We start from the raw sequence: 22,549 nt of genomic DNA, 5'->3' as shown, positions 1-22,549 counted from the left end.
GTTTCTATCATTGCTTACTTATACCCTTACTTATGTGCTGTGGTCAGCATTCTACTGAAGATCCTAGGGCCCCCAAGAGGAAATGATTCTCAGGGCCCAGCCTCTGCTCCTAAAGGACATGTGCGCATCCACAGGAAATATTCTTATCACGGCACACGCAGAATATGTCACTAATAAGATTTAAGAGGGTATCTGTTTTAGACACAGACTGCAAAGGGTCTTTCCGAAAGAAAAGTATATGAACCCCCTTTTTATGTGGAAGTAAAACTATGACAGTAGTTAACACTACTCTACATGCAATGAAATTCAATGAAAGACATCAGGAATCATTGGTGTCTTTCTTGATTAGACGGTGGTGGGCCTCTTTTCTGACTAAACCCCTCTGCGCAGACTGCACATATGCTATATCAAGTCAACTCAAGTTGACCCTAAGAGCCATTTTTTTTTTTTTTGAGTTACTATTGTGTCCAAGCTTGGGCCCAGAGGAGGATACTCTGGTACCCTGGTGGGCCAGTCTGACCGTGGCTGTAGTGCATTTTTATTGTATTGGGTCATCTAGAGCAAGAGAGGACCAGGCATCTGATGCAGGTTTCCTCTTATCAGGGCAGGTTCTTTTATGTTTGGGTGGTTTGAGATCTTTTCAGTAATTTAAAACATTTGAAACAAACCTTTATCACAAAAAAAAATCACAGTTTTAGCAAAAAACACAAACAATGTAAATGATTGAAGACCCTGAATGCCTCCATAGTCAAGGCCTAAATTTGGACAGTGACGTAAAGTCCCATTTGTTCCTTCAACATAAAGAGCATAGTATATGCACACCACTAATAGCATTATGTGTATGATGCCGGCAGCAATGTTTTCATTACCTCAGTAGATTTTGTTTATTTTATCTCAGTTCCCATCAATTCACTATTTGAATCTTGTTCATGGATTTTCTATTCATTCTTAGAAAATCCACAACTTTGAGTTCTGCTTTATCTAGGTTTAATTCCCTTCTTAATGAGATTCCCCAGCCTGTGACATAAATCATTTTGACCAACCTGCTTCAGCTTTATGCTGTTTTTCAATCTTTTCCAGCCTTCCCAGCAACGAGTCGATTTTAGTTTTGATTTGGGTCAGTTCCTTTTTGATTGTCTGCAGCTCATCTGATTTCACTGGAGAGAGAAAAATGGAGCAAATCATGAAAACAATAATTTTATCCCAACAGACAGATTGCCCAACCATCTCAAATAGTCTGCGTATTATGGTGCAGTCATGAGGTATAATTTCTACGTCTGTTATTTTCTATATTACCAGTGATTTCAGTAAATATTTTTCAGCAGAGAATAAGGTTCATCTAAAGGATTCCCAAAGTTATCATTAAAGCAGATCTATCCTAGAAAATGGACTTCAGTGGTGGTGTCCGTAATATGAGCATTTAGGATCCTGAAAATAAACTGCATCTAAAATTAGTCTACAGCCAATGTGTTCAGTATAGTTGTCGATAAAACCAAAGCAATAAAATAGCAAAAGATTGTAGGCAATGGTGGATAAGCCATCAAAAAACATGTTGGGAGGAAATGGCTAACACAATTTCTAAAGTCACCAAGTTGAATGAATATTTCTGGGTGTAGTTATACACGAACCAGCCATAACATTGAATACCACTGAATAGCACAAAACCTGTTATAGAGGTTGCTCATCTTTGAAGGTCTTTCTGCCAGACCTCCACATGTCGCCAGACCGGTGGAGAGAAGCATACTTCCTGTTTCACTCCACTGGTTTCAGCTCCTTTGGTCCCCCGTTGACCCGCTCTGGTCCGTGCCGATAAACATTTGGTTCAACAGGGTCAAGTGGCCGCTGCAGCCCATGACTGGCCACAGCAGCGATGTGTCACCCATGCATCATACGAAATATTGACGTGATGCATGAGGGACATGTCACAGGGGGGGCCTGTAATTGGCCACCTCACAATTTACAGGACTTAATGGATCGTCTGATAATGTCTTGGTTATGATTCCAAAAGATATCTTTAGAGGTTTTGTTAGTTCCATGCCTTACAGGTTAAAACTGTTTTGGTGGCCAAAGAGGGGCCTACATAACAAGCAACTATATAACTGCATAAGGGCATAGAATGAAGGAAGCTGATAAGACCATTGTTTCAGGTTGCTCTGATTCCTTACTGGTTAGGTTGATGCGCCAAATACCTTCCATTAGAATGCATTACAATGAAGAGGCCCCTTCAAACTGCTGAGTGGCGGAGGTGCCAAGAGTTAGACCCCCACTGATCTGATATAACCCATTGAAACCCTTTGTACTTACAATGTATAGCTTTAGTTTTAGAGCAGTTTATTCCAAGTCTAGGAACATTCGGGAGTCCCCCCAGAGTGGTAGCTCAAGACATTTACAAGTTCATAGGCCACTTTGGCAACCTTGCCTATGGAGTTTTTTTCAGTTGAATTACTATCCAATCCCAGAGGGAAAAAAAGTGACATATCATAAGCCATATTACATAGGTATTCACCCACTTAAAAGCCTTACATTTAGGGTAGAATTTCTCTAACACATGGCACCCAGCAGATTATGGTAAGGCAGTACACAGAGTCCCTCTGGGTCCATAATACAAATATGCATGGTACATCACAAAGTGCCATACAGCCATCTGCACATGTTTCTGCAAAAAGAGACTGTTAAAGGCAACATTCAGCTCTGCTACATCTGTAAGGATATGGTGGGGGATTTATCATTGTAGGTGTATTTAAGTTTTTAGACTGGAGTTGCTATACGCACCTGCGCCAAATGTATGAAAATGGTGCACAGTAATAATACATTTGGCGCAAGTACAATGTGGTTATGCCTAACGTGGAGTACCAACTTTTTAAAAAGTCATAAAATTGACCTCGAAAAAGTTTCAAAAAAACCCTACGTGGGAGTTTTTTAAACCCCTTGATAAATGTTAAATTGCCTGAAATTTTCTGGCCATGTAAATAGATAGAGATGAGCGATTTGTTAAAAAATTTGATTCACTGGTTCACCAAAGTTTTGGGAAAAAACAGCTATTTCCTGGCTGCAGAGGGCCTTTATAGGGGTGCAGAACACTGTAACATGCATGGAGAGTCTGCTGTGGTAGTGAAATAACACTGTGAGTCAGTATGACATGCAGATGAGAGGGGTTGCTGTACTTCACTTATTTGGACAGTCACAGGGCCAAAACTGACCGAATAACTCAAGTATGAACTCAGCCTTACAGGTCGATGTTAGCGTCAAGAAGAAGCGCACTCCTTTTACACCGTCGTCAGCTGATTCCACATAGATGTCTACAGAACCTGTTCTATTTAACGCTTATACAAGTAGAGCCCCCTGACAGAGTGGAGAGGGTGTCAGCAGTAAGTGTGTGTTGACGTCACTGATTAATTTGCCCTTCCTCTGATCCGTCAGAACAATAACCCACAAAAAACGGATCCTGTCTGTGGAGCATACGCCATCACTCGGTCGGCATTAGCTCAATAATCCATCAGTATTGCTAATGCCCAAAAAAACAGGAATGGATCTAAAACAGAGATGACACGTGAATGGAATATTTGCATATCTTCTGTGTTTTGTACCCACAAAATGGGACCATACACCAATTGTTGGCTGGGGGTGTCTGATGTCACTTGAGATGAAGTGGATGACCGAGCTAACCAATCAAGAACCGCTGGGTTGCTGGTCAAGACTCGACTGCTAGATGACATCGGGATCTCAGGCCTCTCGCTGCGACTCCTGCTGCCATGCCCTCTTACTGTGCTGCAACCTTTGCCTGCGCCAGAAACATTGAAGCCTCTGCCACTGACTTATTTTGCTTTTAATTTATTTAGTTCAGCTAAAAGTATAACACCCCTAAAAACGGCGAATATATTTTTCTTTTTGTATCGAAAGAGGCCACTAAAGGCTTTCACCACAAATAACTGTAACAGTAAAGTGCGTATGTATTTTTCTTTCTGTACTAAAATAGGCCACTACACACTTTTACCACAAATAACTGCAACAGTGATGTGCGTATATATTTTTCTTTCTGTGCTGAAATAGGCCACTGCACGCTTTCGCCACAAACCACAAATAACTGCAACAGTGAAGTGCGTATATATTTTTCTTTCTGAGCTGAAATAGGCCACTAAATGCTTTTACCACAAATAACTGTAACGGTGACGTGTGTGTATATTTTTCTTTTTTTACTGAAATACGCCACTAAACGCTTTCACCACATATAGCTGCAGAAGTGAACTGAGAATATATGTTTCTTTTTGTAATGAAATACGCCACTAAATGCTTTCACAACATATAACTGCAGAAGTGAACTGTGTATATATCTTTCTTTTTCCACAGATATTAGCCACTAAAGGCTTTTCAACTTAGCACTTGCACCCCAAGAACAAGTTGCTTGAATGGCAGAGCTGTATAATGGCTATTTGGATCCCCAAATAATCTTTCCCTGCACTTGTAGATCGCTTTCCTAGCACTGTCCCTAACGCCTTCTGACGTCTCTCCCTGTACCAAGATGCTGTGAAATGATTCCTCCCTATCCTTTCCGTGCACATATAAATCATTTTTTCAGATTTTTTTTTCACAATGAGGTTTTTCCTATTGCTGTCCCTAGCACCTTCTTACGTCTGTCCCTGCACTCAGAACATGTCTGATTCCAAAATGGCCACCATATTTATAGTGCTGTGACATTACAGGGCTGGCTGTTTGCTGATTAGCTGCATGCAGGCATGTCAATCTGGGTGATCCCGCCTCACACTTGCAGATGCTATTTTAGGAAAAATTGTGATTTGTTACCACGAAGCGCGAGGGAATTTGCATTCGTTGCGAATAAAATTTTTCCTGAAATTCGGATCGAATTCCACTTTGTCTGATTCGATTCGCTCATCTCTATAAATATACATAAATACAACATTTGAAATTTGAAGAGAGCAGTCGGATGTTACTAATCATAATGAACATTATAATAATAATTTGCATTTGCACATGATTTATGTAGAATTTTTATTAAAATTTACATTATTTTGTCAAGCAAACTTTCTTAAAGGCTTTAACAGAAGATGCATTGCCATTCTGCCCACCATCTCATACTAATGTGATGCTTTTCTTAGTAATGGAAATTTTTTCTTTTTTTAATAAGGCAGTTGAACATATCTCAGCAATAAATGGTTCTCCGCTGAAGCCATCTTTTCTTCCTTTTGGAGGAAACCTAATCAATGCTATAAATGATCTGTAAATTTGTGCAAATTCAATTTCAAAAGATGTCTAATGAAAAGGAATAAGACTCTGATCTGAGAGAAATGACTTCTGTGAGATGAATGGAGTAGCTCTCTGAACCTTCCAGAAGTCAAATCCATTGCAGAGATGCCATGAATAATCTCAAAATGAATAGACACTATTGCAACAAGCAGATTATAATACCGCATATTTCCAGCATTTGCTTTCAGTGTCATCGCAGCATAAAAAAAGAAACTGGAATCCATGGGAAATATATGAGCAAACTGCCTAAAAGCTTAAAAGTAAAAGGAGTTTGGGATTACTGTCTTTGCAGTGTCAGATCCTGAATCATCCCGTAAAAATGCACATTTATTTTCTCCAGTTACAAAACAAAATAAATTCTTTATTTATCAGGTGCTCATCTTGAGATACTCACACTATATAGTCATATGAAAAAGTATCTTTTTTTTAACCGCTTCAATGCTGGAGTGTTTACCCCCCTTCTATACCAGGCCAATTTTTCAGTTTTAGCAATGGGCCTATCTAACTGAAATGACTACCGCACTTAATTTCTGAGCCCACCTATATTTGGCATTAGTTTTTTACAGGACACATTAGACCCTTTATTTTGTGCCATTAGATGACAGATATAAAAAAAAATGTAAAACAATATCGAAGAAAAAACTGTGAAAATGATGAAAACCAATATATATTTAGTTTTCTTATAATTTTTTTCTGTTACAAAAGATTTCAAGAAAAAAGATTTTTAAAACCATCACCGTGTGTTTGTTTCATGCGAAAATGTCTTCTACTTGTGTAATTTATCTACTGGCTGGGGTCACCGCAAGAATTGAAAGGACTGGAGCACATTTTAGATTTTGGTTGCCTATTTTTCTGTTGCTGGTTCTATGGCACCGTACAGCCAGGACAGTTGTTGTACAGTGCCAAAACATTAGAAACTCCTTCAATGTGACTTATTTTTACTTTGACCCCCTAAGGTATTCATCATAGGGAAATTTGGCTTTTTTATTTGTCCAGGCCAGTTTCTCCTCAAGTGAGCTATTTTATAGACTACTTGAAAACAGAGCATCTTATCCACCGCCACAAGGGAGAGACATCTGAATTTGTGCCAAGGTCTTGGGTAAATCTCTTAACTTCAATGTTAGTCAAAATCATGTGGTCCATTGCTGGAATCCTTCATTGTATGCAATTTTGATGAGAATTGCGGTTAGCAACAGATCACATGTGCAGAATTTGCTCCCCCTGTCAATTTACAGCTACATCACTCAGTTTCCTTTCATCTAGTATATAAGCTTTTTTCATAGTTTGGTGCTTGAGAAAACTTTTTAGCAAATTTGGGCACACTGAGAAAAGAGATCACCAGTGCTATATCCTAATATACTCTATTAAACTAAATTAACTGGTCGAAAAAGTATACTACTATCATAATGTAATGTTTATGGCTATATCAAGAATCTATATTATGTAATTATTGATTTTCACATTCATGGTCTGCCTACAGGAGGCGCTAGAGGCTTTCAATCACATAGAAAATCCCCTAAAAAATAGTGGTGGCACTATGGCCATTTCCCTTGCATTTAGATATCAATTGGAGGACACCAGTTCGCTGTTAATCAGTTATCAGGCTCAGTGATTAGATGGACAAGGACTTGTCTTCACACATGGTTTCAAAAACACAGAAATATAGTGGCAAATCTGGGGGAGCTGCTCAACCCCTAACACTGTAGCGTGTTTTTCATTGGGGGAGCAGCCCCACCGCATGTGGACCGCAGCAAACGACTATCCCCAGCAAAAAATATTTTGCATACGGTGGAGGATGTCGGCGCGGTCCACATGCACCACAAAGGCATCCTACACAAAACGGAGCATTGTGCGGATGAAAATATAATCATAAATCACAGAAAAAATGCACCAAACGGATATGCCACTGACTATACTGGCTAGTCATAAATGCAGATATTAAAAGCTGAGACTTTTGCCAATATATTCCTGTCAGGAAGATATCGGAGCCCACATGCACCACGTCACGGCTCTCAGCATGGCAAGGGGTCCTACCACTACGCTACCTATGGTGTGAACAAGGTCTGAAGGTGATGTAATCCAGCTCACAGCCAAGCTTCCACACAACCGCCTAGCAGGACAACTAGTGCAATGTGAACAAAGCCAGACTGTAAGCCACACCCATATCAGACCATGCGATGGAGGCTACCAGGTGCCTCCATCACATGGTCTGATATGGGTGTGGCTTACAGTCTGGCTTTGTTCACATTGCACTAGTTGTCCTGCTGGGCGGTTGTGTGGAAGCTTGGCTGTGAGCTGGATTACATCACCTTCAGACCTTGTTCACACCATAGGTAGCGTAGTGGTAGGACCCCTTGCCATGCTGAGAGCCGTGACGTGGTGCATGTGGGCTCCGATATCTTCCTGACAGGAATATATTGGCAAAAGTCTCAGCTTTTAATATCTGCATTTATGACTAGCCAGTATAGTCAGTGGCATATCCGTTTGGTGCATTTTTTCTGTGATTTATGATTATATTTTCATCCGCACAATGCTCCGTTTTGTGTAGGATGCCTTTGTGGTGCATGTGGACCGCGCCGACATCCTCCACCGTATGCAAAATATTTTTTGCTGGGGATAGTCGTTTGCTGCGGTCCACATGCGGTGGGGCTGCTCCCCCAATGAAAAACACGCTACAGTGTTAGGGGTTGAGCAGCTCCCCCAGATTTGCCACTATATTTCTGTGTTTTTGTCTTGTTTTATATGTAGTGTATGTGCCTTTACCTGGCATTTAAACACTCTCCTTTGCACCTGGTAGCCTCCATCACATGGTCTGATATGGGTGTGGCTTACAGTCTGGCTTTGTTCACATTGCACTAGTTGTCCTGCTGGGCGGTTGTGTGGAAGCTTGACTGTGAGCTGGATTACATCACCTTCAGACCTTGTTCACACCATAGGTAGCGTAGTGGTAGGACCCCTTGCCATGCTGAGAGCCGTGACGTGGTGCATGTGGGCTCCGATATCTTCCTGACAGGAATATATTGGCAAAAGTCTCAGCTTTTAATATCTGCATTTATGACTAGCCAGTATAGTCAGTGGCATATCCGTTTGGTGCATTTTTTCTGTGATTTATGATTATATTTTCATCCGCACAATGCTCCGTTTTGTGTAGGATGCCTTTGTGGTGCATGTGGACCGCGCCGACATCCTCCACCGTATGCAAAATATTTTTTACTGGGGATAGTCGTTTGCTGCGGTCCACATGCGGTGGGGCTGCTCCCCCAATGAAAAACACGCTACAGTGTTAGGGGTTGAGCAGCTCCCCCAGATTTGCCACTATATTTCTGTGTTTTTGTCTTGTTTTATATGTAGTGTATGTGCCTTTACCTGGCATTTAAACACTCTCCTTTGCACCTGGTAGCCTCCATCACATGGTCTGATATGGGTGTGGCTTACAGTCTGGCTTTGTTCACATTGCACTAGTTGTCCTGCTGGGCGGTTGTGTGGAAGCTTGGCTGTGAGCTGGATTACATCACCTTCAGACCTTGTTCACACCATAGGTAGCGTAGTGGTAGCACCCCTTGCCATGCTGAGAGCCGTGACATGGTGCATGTGGGCTCCGATATCTTCCTGACAGGAATATATTGGCAAAAGTCTCAGCTTTTAATATCTGCATTTATGACTAGCCAGTATAGTCAGTGGCATATCCGTTTGGTGCATTTTTTCTGTGATTTATCACACATGGTTTCCCATCGGCAGTAGTGATGCTCAAGTAAACTCTTACTCTTGTCTGTCTTGCGTCAGATAAATATTACACTTACATAAAATATTGTCGCACTTGTTTCAATGAACCAAACTATGAATTAAAAGATCAAAAGAAAATACAGTGTATAATATGTTCTTATGTGCAAGTGAAATTATTCATATTCAGTTCTGAACATTTATATCTCTTACAGATTTATTTCCCAGACTCTAGTATACCATCAACAGAACTTTAATAGTTGTAATATAATATGGTTTTAAGTCATTTTGGCTGTATTAGATTAACAATGTCTGCCCTCCTAGAATTTTATTGATGTCTGCCGACTCGACTATGTGAAATACTTATTATGTCTGTGTATTACTTTTCTCCTGGTCGATAAAGTTCTTAAAACCTGTCATTTGAAACCACCCAGACAACGAGGTGAACTCCATTAGCCATTCTCAAGGTCAATTTACTTTACAAAGTCAACCATGATACTTTCACGTATGCGTTTAAACAATCCAGTAGAAGAACAGTCTGCGGGAGTTCATAGTCAGATAGGGCCGGAGCACTGTCAGACTCTGACGACTATAATAGGACCTGGTAGGGATCTGGCCTGTTTCTGGGATTCAGGTGAAGAAAAAAACGGTGCTTGGACTGGTATTTGTCTGGTTGAATCTCATGGCAGAAACCGGATGGATCCCCACCGAGTCCTATTATAGTCAATGGGCTCTGGCGATGAACGGCAGTATGAGGCTATGCTGGATACCGTAAAAAATCCAGCAGGCTATTTCTCTACTGGATAGTTTAAAGGATAACTGTCATATTTTTATTTTATTTATTACAGCTAGGCATGTATACCTGAGTTTGTTAATGATTGCCAAAAGATCTGTAATTACCTTATAATAACAGCTTTCATTAATGTCTCTTGTCCCTTTCCACTGCTCCCTTTCAGGACCGTTGCTAGGGCACATCTGTCTCCGGCTAGGATGACAGAGGGGCGGTACTTCACACTGCATGCCTGCATTAGGCTTCAGAGTGAGGAGGCGTGTCTCTCAGTAATCCAATCTGATTGGCTGGCAGGCAACTGCTGGCTACAGCAAGTTTGTATGTGACCTGACGGAATGCAGTTTTGGCCTCAGAGAACTGGCAGAGGAGCCATCTTGAGAAGATCCTCATAATGTAGGATTCAAAACAGCTGTAACTAAGGGGGAACTCAAGGAAAACACTCGTAAGTGAAGAAACTAAAGACTGCTTTATGCATAATGCTGCTGATTTTTTTAATGAAAATATGACAGTTATCCTTTAAATGCATATGTGAAAGTAGCCATACAGGGTGAAGCATAAAAGCTGTGATTGGCGAGAAATTACTAAGTATTCAGGAAAGAAAGGTCTTGGTAAAAGAGATGACCCAATGATCACTCTGGTTGAACTCCAAAGATTCTGTTTGCAGATGGGAGAAACTTCCAGAAGATCAACCATTACTGCAGTACTCCACCAATCTGGGATTTATGGCAGAGTTGGAAGAAACAAGTCTCCTCTCATTAAAAGAAGCATGAAAGTCTGCCTGGAGTTTGAAAAAAATACCTAAGGGACTTTCTGAACGTGAGAGACAAGATTCTCTGGTCTGATGAAACCAGGATTTAACTTTTTGGACTCAATTCTAAGAGTCATGTCTGGAGTAAAACAGGTGCTGCTCATCACCTGCCCAATGCCATCCCTACAGAAAACCATGGTGGTGGCAGCATCATGCTGCAGGGGTATTTTCAGCAACTGGGAGACTGGTCAGATTTAAAGAAAAGCTGAATGATGCAAAGTTCACAAATATTTTTAATGGAAACCTAATCAAGAGTACTCTGGACCTCAGACTGGGCCAAAGGTTCACCTTCCAGCAAGACAATGACTCTAAGCACACAGCCAAGACAACATGGGAGTGGCTTAGGAACAACTCTGTGAATGTCCTTGAGTGGCCCAGCCAGACTTGAACTGGATAGAAATGAAAATGTCCCATCCAACCTTACAAAGCATGTGAAAACCTTGTGGCATCATACTCAAGAAAACTGAAAGCTGTAACCAGAGAAAAGATGCTTCAACTAAGTACTGAGTAGAGGACCTGAATACTTCTGTCAATGCAAGAGTTTAGTTTTTCTTTTTCAGAAAAAGTATTGAAGATTTCTAATGTTCTGTTGTCACCTTCTCATTGTGGTATACTGAGTGCAGATTGATGGAGAAAAACTTGACTTCTTTATTAGTTTAGCAGAAGGCTAAGGAGTTTTATAATTACCATTCTAGACTTCACCTCTTGCCTTCTGCTTTTGATTGATTGGGTTCTCCCTGTCAGTCCTTACAGACAGGAGGCAGGCAGAGCAATAGGAAGAAATATCTCACAGGATATTGTACAGTGTGTTGTGGAATTTGAGGAAAACTTAAATCCTCCTCATGTCAATTTTTGTTACAGATTTTCCTGCCTTTCAATGTGGCGGAGCTTCAGCATAAGTGAGATTATTAATTGCAGAGTTTAACATTTTATTTTCTAGTCCCTTGACATACATGTTGTGTATACGCCCCAACTAGGAAAATGTAAGCATTTCTGTAATTGGCAGTTACAGTACAAAGTTACCCTCACAATCAGACAGTCACATCAGTAAATATAATAAATGTACTTACTTTGAATAATTTGTCAAATTTAAAATATTATTTGATGCTACTCGTATATTACAATGGGCAGTATTAACAGTTTTAAAGAAGGTTCTTTTATTAGCGGTTGTAAGTCCCATAGAAGCGAATGTAGCAATGGGGACTCAATTCTTGTGATAGGGTTCCCAATGGATCAAACACATCCCTTATCCTGTAAAATGTTCTTTGTGGGAAAACCCCCTTTAAGTTTAATATATGTCTATGCAAGTCGTAAAATGGCATCTGTCAGCAGACTTGTATCCATGACACTGGCTGACCTGTTACATGTGCTCTTGGCAGCTGAAGGCATCTGTGTTGGTGCCATGTTCATATGTGTCCACATTGCTAAGAAAAATGATGTTTTAATATATACAAATGAGCGACTAGGAGCAACAGGGGCGTTGCCATTACTCCAAAACATAGAAACATAGTTTATAAGGCTGAAAAAGACACCTGTTTATCTAGTTCATCCTCTTATCCTGCAAGTTGACCCAGAGGAAGGCAAAAAACAAACAAACTGTGAGGTAGACGCCAATTTGTCTCACAAAAATTCCTTCCCTGGATCAACGACCCAAAAATAACTCTCTGGATTAACTACCCATCTCTAGTAACTATAACATGTAAAATTATTACGCTCCAGAAATGCATCCAGGCTGCTCTTGAACTCTTTTAGTGAACTCACCATCACTACCTCCTCAGGCAGAGAGCTCCATAGTCTCACTGCTCTTACTATAAAGAACCCTCTTCTATGTTTGTGTACAAACCTTCTTTCCTCCAGACACAGAGGATGTCCCCTCGTCACAGTCACAGTCCTGGGGATAAATAGATGATGGGATAGATCTCTGTACTGACCCAGTTTTTATGTTTCTATGACCCCTGATATATTTATACATAGTTATTAGATCTCCCCTTAATTTTTCTAAACTGAATAACCCAAATTTTGATAATCTTTCAGGGTACTGCAGTCCCCCCATTCCAGTTATTACGTTAGTTGCCCTTCTTTGAACCCTTTCCAGCTCTGCTATGTGTACCTTGTTAGCAAGAGCTCAGAACTGTACACAATACTCCATGTGTGGTCTGACTAGTGAATTGTAAAGTGGCAGGACTATGTTCTTGCAACCCATTATCTTATTGGCCTTGGCAGCAGCTGCCTGACACTGGTTTCTACAGCTTAGTTTGCTGTCCACTAAAATCCCTTTGTCCTTTTCCATGTCAGTGTTACCCAGTGTTTTACCATTTAGTATGTACGGGTGACTTGCATTATTCCTTCCTATGTGCATAACCTTACATTTGTCACTTTTCCGCCTAAGCCTCCAATCTATCCAGATCCCTCTGTAGCAGAATACTGTCCTCTTCCATGTTAATTAACTTACACAGTATAGTGTCATCTGCAAAAATTGATATTTTACTATGCAAGCCTTCTACAAGATCATTAATAAATATATTGAAGAGAATAGGGCCCAATACTGACCCCTGAGGTACCCCACTAGTGACAGTGACCCAATTTCAGTGTGTACCATTAATACCCACCCTCTGTTTTCTATCACTGAGCCAGTTACTTACCCACATACAGACATTTTCTCCCAGTAAAGCATTCTCATTTTATATGCTAACCTTTTATGTGGTACGGTTTAAAATGCTTTAAAGAAATCAAGATATATAACATCTGTTGATTCGCCGCGGTCAAGTCTAGAACTTACCTCCTCATAGAAACTGATTAAATTAGTTTGACATGACCGATCCCTCATGAAGTCATGCCAATATGGCGTTATTTGCTTATTTCCATTGAGGTACTCAAAGATAGTATCTAAAAAAAAAACAGTTTACCAATGACATTACCTGTTTTAGATGTTAAACTTACCGGCCTAAAGTTTCTAGGCTCTGTTTCTGGACCCTTTTTGAATATTGGCACATTGTACTTCTTCCTGGGTCAGACAGGGCACTTTTAATGGGGAATTCACTTTTACATTCTGCATTTTATCTGACAGTTTATTTTCTTCAGTGAATACAGCAAAGAAAAAAATATTTTATAGCTTTGCTTTCTCCCTCATCGCTGTCTGCAACTCCTCCCTCATTACCATTTATATAATTGAAGAACATTTTAGGGTTAGTTTTACTCTCTTTGGCAATGAATCTCTCGGTCTCACGTTTGGCTGCTTTTATTTGTCTTTTACATATTCTATTTTATTCCTTTATAGTTTTTCAATGCTTTCTCTCTACACTCCTGTTTTAGTGATTTAAATGCTTTCTTTTTGTCATTTATTGCTTTCTTTACAGTTCTATTTATCCACATTGTTTTTTTCTTGTTCCTTAACCTTTTATTCCCATAAGGTATGTACCTCTCACAATTAGATTTTAGGATGATTTTAAAAATATCCCATTTTGTGGTTGTATTTTTTATCTTTGAAGACTTTGTCCGAGTTATTTAGGCCAATGGCCTCTCTTAGTTGGCTAAATTTAGCTTTTTTTAAGTTTGGTGTTTTTGTTCTTCCCTGAAGAAATACTATTTTGAATGACAATTGGAAGGTTATTATTTTCCTAGTCACTATTTCCCAGGTGTCCCCCAACCTGCACATCTGTTGTTCTGTCAGGTCTTTTGGTTAATACTAACTTCAGTTAACTCCTGCTAGTTGGGTTCTGAACGAGTTGAGAAAGGTAATTGTCTTTGGTTATTAACAACCTGTTTCCTTTATGGGTTCTACAGGTTTTATTTTCCCAATCTATGTCTGGGTAGTTGAAGTCCCCCATAATAGTGACCTCATCATTTGCTGCCTTACCTATTTCATTTAGTAGTAGATTTTCTGTGGACTCTGGTATATTCGGTGGCTTATAATAAACTCTGATAAGTATTTTATAATTGATTTTGCCTCCATGTATTTCTACCCTCAGTGACTCCACATGTTCATGTCCCTCACGTATATCTTCTCAGAGTGTGGGTTTTAGACAGGATTCTTTCCAAACAGATTGTAACCATGTACGTTAATTGCTTAGTCATAGCTATCATCCAGCCATGTCTCAGTTATTCTCACTATGTCATAGTCCTCCTCACACATCACTAATTCCAGTTCACCAGTTTTGTTGGTCAGGCTTCTGGCATTAGTATACTGTAGGAAGGCCTAAGGGATCATCGTTGACGGAAGATATGTGTCACCGAGGTTCCTGGCCTCAGTGGAGTAAGAGCCAGTTTTCATGTGTCAGCAGCAGTTGCTGTTTGACACCTTGCTATTTAGTATAGCTGTAATAGCTGATCCAGGACGGCTATTACTGGAAGTAGTCAAAGTGCTGGATCGGTGACTACTCCCCACGTTCCAGGCTGGGTCTTCACTGGCCTAAATAAAAAAAAACAGCCAGCAGTGTCAGCTGGTGGTAATTACCTCTCTCTCTGACAGAGGAGCTCTTGCAAATAGACTGTCGTACTGTTTAATTGCCATAAGTATGAATAAAACACTGAGGTTTTTGAGTTACAAACTGGTCTTTGCTGCTATACTGCGTCCGCTTGTCCTGTCTACCAGAGTGAATCCCCACAATACATACAATTGAGGGTTTTTTGTATATTTTTTACCCTACACCTTTCCTTCTGAACTGTTCTAGTCCCTCCTTCCATTCCTTCCCCAGTTCTATTACCTCGCCCCAGGTCTCTTCCCATCCTATAACGTAATTACCCTCCCCCCAGACCCTAGTTTAAACACTCCTCCAACCTTCTAGCCATTTTCTCCCCCAACACAGCTGCCCCTTCCCCATTGAGGTGCAGCCCATTCCTACGATAGAGAGAAGGTGGCCCAGTTATCCAGGAACCTAAACCCCTCCTTCCAACACCAGTTCTTGAGCCACTTGTTACCCTCCCTAATCTCCCGCTGCCTTTCTTGTGTGGCTCGTGGTACAGGTAATATTTCGGAAAACAATACCTTTGAGGTCCTTGCCCCTAGCTTGTGACCTACTGTAAATAGGCTCTGCTCTCTCTGCAAGTGCCACACCCTCTACACCTTGATTGACAGAGCCAGGCACTGTAAAGGTCTGCAGGGGGTGCAGCAGTTGCGGAAAGTGCAGAGCCTCTAGGTGTAACAGTAACGCCCCTGTTGCTCCTAGAGGCTCATTTGGCTCATATATTAACACTTCATTTTTCTCAGCAATACAGGCACATATGAACATGGGATCGATGCATTCAGCTGACAAATATGCTGACAGATGCCTTTTAAAATCTCTGTAACAGAAGGAATACTATAAAGACATCAATAAATTAATCAGAAAATGTGCACCTAAAATGATATGCTGATAAAATTTGGACATTTACTTTTAAGTACCTATATTTTCTGAAAAGAGTAACAAGACAAGACTTTTGTGACATACTGATATTCTGTTGACAGCAACAGTGAATTTGACTTCCGCTTGTTTTCTCCTATTCTCCTTTTTGCTGCAATTTTAGTTATAATTTTCTCTTCACAATATTATTTCTGAATTCCTAATAACCACATCACACAGTAATGAAGGGCACTCACATTTTGATGAGGAGCCACTCGAGATGGATCTTGATCCTCCTTTTAAAGAGAAAATCCCTTTGCCTCTGCGTGTAACTGGCACTGTAATACGGGGCCGTTTTAGGGGGATGACGGCACGAGGAGGAGGAGGAACGCGTCCATGCCCATAATCAAACAACCTTAAAGTAATGAGATTTTATTATTAGGTATCAGATTTACATGTCCTTAAACATTATTATATTAAATATAGAAGACTGAAAGTAGAGATAACAGAACATCATGGATGTCAGAACGTCATTATACACAGAGCTTCCCATATACTAAGGTTGAATAGACAGATGTACATGACCCCGAAAAAGAAGCCAAGCCCAACACACACCTCTGATATATAGTATGTGGTAAAGAGGCTTTGGCTGCCTCTAATGTAAAAAAATATCTGTGGTGTAAAGCATCCCCTCTGTTCTAGACAGAGAAATCCCTTGATGGGCCACTATGCAGAAAATGAATGATTTGATAAAAATTTGTCACATGCTGCTTTATTCTCATAACCCATCAGAGACGTCACCAGAACCGAAAATTACCATATAAAATGGATATAGACTCTGCTTTATGAATGGAGGTTTATAAGAGATAACCAGCTGTAATAAAAAAAAGATTAGCTTTGGATGATGCTTATCTTTTATTTCTTCTTGTCAATGTTAAAGGGGTTTTCCAGGCTTTTAATATTGATGATCTATCGTCAGGATAGGTCATCAATATCAGATCAGCGGGGTTCCGACACCCGACACCCCCATCCATCAGCTGTATGAAAGGATACTACTGTCTATGGCAAAGCATCAGTGAACTGACAGAGAGAAGGGAGACGGCACGCGCGCACTGCGCACGCCATCTCCTCAAACAGCTGATCGGCGGGGGTGTCGGACCCCACTAATCTGATATTGATGACCTATCCTGAGAATAGATTATCAATAGTAAAAGCCTAGAAAACCCCTTTAAAGGAGGTTTATCACAATAATAAGTGACAGCATATCAATCAGATATACCATCACTCACTGGATCCATCTGCCAGACCGCCATGAATCCTCAGATTTTTCCCTGGACAGCGACTTTTTGGCTGCACACAGTGCAGGGAACTTTAAAGAGTGAACATTCAAGTGAATGGTCTCTTCATTATCATGATTAGTGTTGAGTGCATCGGGTTTGGACTGCTGTATCCGAACCCAATTAGTTTGAGAACGTCATAGCCGCAGTACTAATTTAAAATGTATGGGCTCCGCGCAAGTCTTTGCGATCTCGCAGCAAATATCGCGAGACCTGCTTCATCTTGCGTCCATGACATGACACTTGGATAATGTACTGTACATAAATGACAGTGTTAAAATGAGGCACAAAGCCGAGTTCAGCCTCAGAGTTTGACACTGTAATTTATGCCCACAACCGAAGTGTCATGTCATATCATCAGTAAGGGACCAAGTGTAGTCGCGAAACGCGTTTAAGGAGTACGGAGGAACTTTGCCAACGGAGCAGTAATAATAGATAAAGAAGTAAAAGCGCTCCCCCAGCTTTATTGCTATTTCCAAACCGGCCCGGCAGATCCCGATCACGTGACCAACACTAGGTCACGTGGACATCACATACCTAACTACAAGCGCGCGCGCCTAGAGACCACGAGGGACGCCGACAGCCGGAGTACAGAACTGCAAGCAACAACTGGTCGGAGCACTGAAGGAAGACATCACTACATGGCGGGTAAGTGATCTCTGTACCTAAGACAGTACGGGACGCCGTACCGAGGTCCAGAGCACCAATTCCCCCACAGGAACCATACATTTTTCCACAAGTACAAGGCCTTCAATATACAGAACAGTATCTTTATATTTTTCTATCTACTGCAATTTTGTTTTTAAGCGCTACCTATGGGACCATATGATACATAATTTTATTGTATAGTACCTTTTTACTATTTTGAATTTTTCTTTTTAGCGCTACCTATGGGACCACCTGATGCCTAACTATATTGTATAAGACTGCACTTTTTTCCATTTTTTCCCTTTTAGCCCAATCCATTATATTTAACACTATTTATATTATTCACAAATTACTGGGAAAGGTTATCCCATCTACTTGAGCCAACTACAAAAGACTCAACCTCTCCACCGCCCCTTCTTTTCCCCACCACATCATACCACCTACCTCAATGGACTAAATACCACCCATTTTTTCCCTCCTATTCTCCACGGATCCACTCCAAGAATACCTGTTACCAGCCATCCCCTATCTGGCACCCGTATCTAGTGCCCAGACCACCACACCCACCTATTTTCTAATATCTTTACCCAATTTTAATTTATCTAGTATTTTAACCAAATAAAAAACTACCGTATTATATCCCTCTTATGAGTGTGCCTGCTACCTTCTTATTTTAAATTTTCTCCTTTTTGACTGGGTGAGTCAAAATTAGCAGTTCAGCACCTCAGCCATTCTACTGAGTAGTTGAGCCGCCTTAATCCCATTTGTTGAGTATTTATTTGCCTTACCCTCTTGATGTTAACACTCTGTTACATCTACTCAATGCCAGTAGTGATGAGCGGCATAGGCAATATTCTAATTTGCGATATTTCGCAAATTTTTGGCTGAATATTCACCATAAATTTGCCAATTCGAAAATTCGTGATCTCCAGTCATTGTTTACTTGATTGCGAAAATCGGCAATGTAAAATATTCGTGATAAATTTGCAATTAGAATAATTAACACTATTCGCGAATACGAATATATAGCACTATATTTTAAATATTCGTGAGTTCTCGAAGTGGCGATATTCACGATTAAAATTTGCGATTCGAATATTCGCGCTCAACACTAAATGCCAGTGTGATACAAGCAAAGCCGCTCATCACCCAGGACTTATATAAAGTGTCTCATCTTAGAATAGAAGATTTTAAAGTACGTCAGTCTCCAGGTAAAAGTTCTGGTGTTTAGGAAGAAAACCGCATGCACCCACACAATGTACTGCACTGCGTTTTGATTGACACATGACAGCTCGGAAGGGTTCTCCTCTTCCCATATGCTCTTCTAGCGATCGAATATGGAGATATGTGCACTGGGAGCTCCACTGTACTTCAGTTTAAAAACATATGGCTGACATATTAAATCAGATTCATCTGTTATCACTAGGGTAGGAAAGTCAACCTAATTCCCTTTGTCTTTATCGCTGGCTATTAATCACATGCAGGAAAAAAGACGGTTCCTTAGAGATATTACTTCTAATCTACAGTCATGAAAATGTCTTCTGAAGTAATGAATAAATAAAACCTAAAGTGCTTAGAAAGATGGAAGCCCTTAAATAAATGCAGTTTTACTAATCTGTTGCCTCTCTTGACTATGTCAGTGGATCTACTTAGAAACTTTCATGGTTATGGTGAGGACCTCAGGGAGAGTTTTCAGATAAACGATTATCAATACACTCATAGAATTAGCTAAATGATCAAAAAAGACTGGATTAAAGGACTACACAAAAATATGCATAAAAAGCTACTTTAACCCCTTGAGTCCTGAATGAATTTTTATATATTTTTTTAATTATCTTTATTTTTGTTATCAGCATATAAAAAATTTCAAAGTAACAGGAGGACAGACAATGAACCCAAAAAAGAAAAACAAAAAAGAACATATTCAATGACAAGTACAAAGACATACATAAACGTTTGTTATATATTTGTCATTATTCACTACAAAGGTCTATCCTTATCCTGTTTCTTATCTCATATCCTTAGGACATATTATTACTACTACTTTTTTCTTTAACTTTTTTTCATGCAGGACTTTTTAGTCCGGCGGCTTTCGCTGTGCAGTGCCGTGCTGCGCCGGAGCTCAGCCCCCTTCCCCATTATAGTCAATGGGGACGGAGCGGCGGTCCGGCGGCTCTGCGAAACAGCGGAAGGACGGATCCAACAGGGAGACCAGCCTGCCGGATCCGTCCTGCCGCAAGTGTGCAAGAGCCCTTACAAACTTTGTCAACCCTTGAGGTGTTCCACAAGGATTAAAGGAAAATGGAGGTGAAATTTTAAATTTCACTTTTTTGGTAGATTTTTTTATGCTAATTAATTTTTTTTTGCAACACAGCAAGGATTAACAGCAAAATAAACCTCAATATATATTACTCTGATTCTGCAGTTTACAGAAATACCCCATATGTGGCGGTAAACTGCTCTATGGGTATGTGGCAGTGGTCAGAAGGAAAAGAGTGCCATATGGATTTTGGAGGCAGATTTCGCTAGAATGGTTTTTAAGCACCATTTTAAATTTGAAAAGACGTACCCCAACAATGGAAAACCTCAAAAAGTGACCGCATTTTAGAAACTACACCCCTTAAAGAATATATTTCCCCCTAAGCATTTTACGGAATTTGGAAGTTTTTCGTTTCATCCAATAAAATGTTGCTTTAGACCCAAATTTTTTATTTTCACAAGGGGTAACAGGAGAAAAAACACCCCATAATTTGTTACTCATTTTTCTTGAAAACGGCAACACCCCATATGTGGTGGTAAACTGCTGTGGGGGCACATGGCAGGATTTAGAACGGTAGGAATGCCATATGGCTTTTGCAGCGCAGATTTTGATGGATAGGTTTATGGGTGCCAATGGTTTTTATTTTTTAAGTGATTGTGTTATGTGGGGGCTTATTTTTTGTGGAATGAGGTGATGGTTTTATTGGTACCATTTTGGGGTACATAAGACTTTTTTATCGCTTGGTATTAAACTTTTTGTGAGGCAAGGTGAAAAGAAAATTTTTTTATAGAGCAGGATGCTACGGATGTGACAATACCCAATATGTCTATCATTTTTATGTTTGTTAAGTTTTACACAGTGAAATCATTTTTTAAACAGAAAAAAATCTACTTTTTGTGTTGCCATTTTCTGAGAGCCCTTTTTTTTTTTTTTGGGCGATTGTCTGAGGTAGGGGCTCATTTTTTGTGGGATGAGATGACTGTTTGATTAGTAACATTTTGGAGTACATAAGACTTTTTGATCACTTGGCATTACACTTTTTGTGAGGCAAGGTCACCAGAAAATGGCTTTTTTGACACTGTTTTTATTATATTTATTTACGGAGTTCACCTGATGGGGTGGGTCATGTGATATTTTTATAGAGATGGTTAATACGGACGCGGCGATACCTGATATGTGTACTTTTCCTTTTTTCTAAATTTTTTTACAATGTTTTTTTTTTTTACTTTATTTCAGGAAAAGGACGATTTTTTTAACTTATTTTTTCACTTCATTTTTTTGTCCCACTCTGGGACTTCAACTTTTGGGGGTTTTATCCCCTGCACAATGCATTACAATACTTATGTATTGTAATGCATTGGCTTTAAGTGTATTACACTTACAGGTTCCTGCTTGTGCTACCAGGGAGCCGGATCTCACAGGATCTCACGGAAGGCAGCCACGATGCCTAAGGAAGGCATCGGGTTGCCTTCCCTGCCATCGGGTTTCCGCCACAGCAGCGTGGGGACCCGATGGACACCCCACACCCGGCAGGATACCGCACGTGCTGCGGTCAGCACTGACCGTGGCAGTGCAATGTGTAATGCACCAGCACTGGTGTTTTCACCCTTGCAGCGCTGGAGTACACTGTTTGGTGTAGGGACCCATCTGAGGGAGGTGCGCTAAGAACCTCAAATCTGTAACTATATTGCATATAGCAGTCAACAATTGACCGCAGTAAAAAAGTCATAATGCATGCACATGTAATACAATGCTCCCAGCAGCAGAAAACCTTTGCCCTAATGTGTATGCACCACAAATCTGTCTAAGGCCTCATGCACACGACTGTTGTGTGCATCCGTGGCCGCTGTGCCGTTTTCCGTTTTTTTTCGCGTACCCATTGACTTTCAATGGGTCCATGGAAAAATCGGAAAAATGCACCGTTTTGCAGCCGAGGCCGTGATCCGTGTATCCTGTCCGTCCAAAAAATAAGACCTGTCCTATTTTTTGGACGGACAACGGTTCACGGACCCATTCAAGTCAATGGGTCCGTGAAAGAACACGGATGCACACAAGATTGGCATCCGTGTCCGTGATCCGTGGCCGTAGGTTGCTTTCATACAGACGGATCCGAAGATCCGTCTGCATAAAAGCTTTTTCAGATCTAAGTTTTCACTTCGTGAAAACTCATATCCGACAGTATATTCTAACACAGAAGCGTTCCCATGGTGATGGGGACGCTTCTAGTTAGAATACACTACAAACTTTGTACAAGACTGCCCCCTGCTGCCTGGCAGCACCCGATCTCTTACAGGGGGATATGATAGCACAATTAACCCCTTCATGTGCGGCACCTGAAGGGGTTAATTGTACTATCATATCCCCCTGTAAGAGATCAGGGCTGCCAGGCAGCAGGGGGCAGACCCC

The 22,549-nt window shown here is 40.6% G+C and overlaps 1 protein-coding gene across 2 annotated transcripts in view; it reads right to left on the bottom strand.

The window, feature by feature from the left end:
* The window catches only part of RALYL (RALY RNA binding protein like), a 641,777-nt gene that overhangs the window by 34,889 nt on the left and 584,339 nt on the right, over window positions 1-22,549 (bottom strand). For both annotated transcript variants that reach the window (XM_044294718.1, XM_044294719.1), the window contains 2 exons: window positions 16,156-16,313; window positions 1,044-1,157 (listed from right to left, as the gene is read on the bottom strand). In XM_044294718.1, coding sequence (XP_044150653.1) covers window positions 1,044-1,157; window positions 16,156-16,313 — 272 coding nt within the window. The remainder of the gene's footprint in view (window positions 1-1,043; window positions 1,158-16,155; window positions 16,314-22,549) is intronic.

This window comes from Bufo gargarizans, chromosome 5, assembly GCF_014858855.1.
Source record: "Bufo gargarizans isolate SCDJY-AF-19 chromosome 5, ASM1485885v1, whole genome shotgun sequence".
In the NCBI taxonomy this organism is placed as follows: Eukaryota; Metazoa; Chordata; class Amphibia; order Anura; family Bufonidae; genus Bufo; species Bufo gargarizans.
Note: the sequence above shows the minus strand (reverse complement) of the source record. Positions and strands in the feature narration are given on the sequence as shown.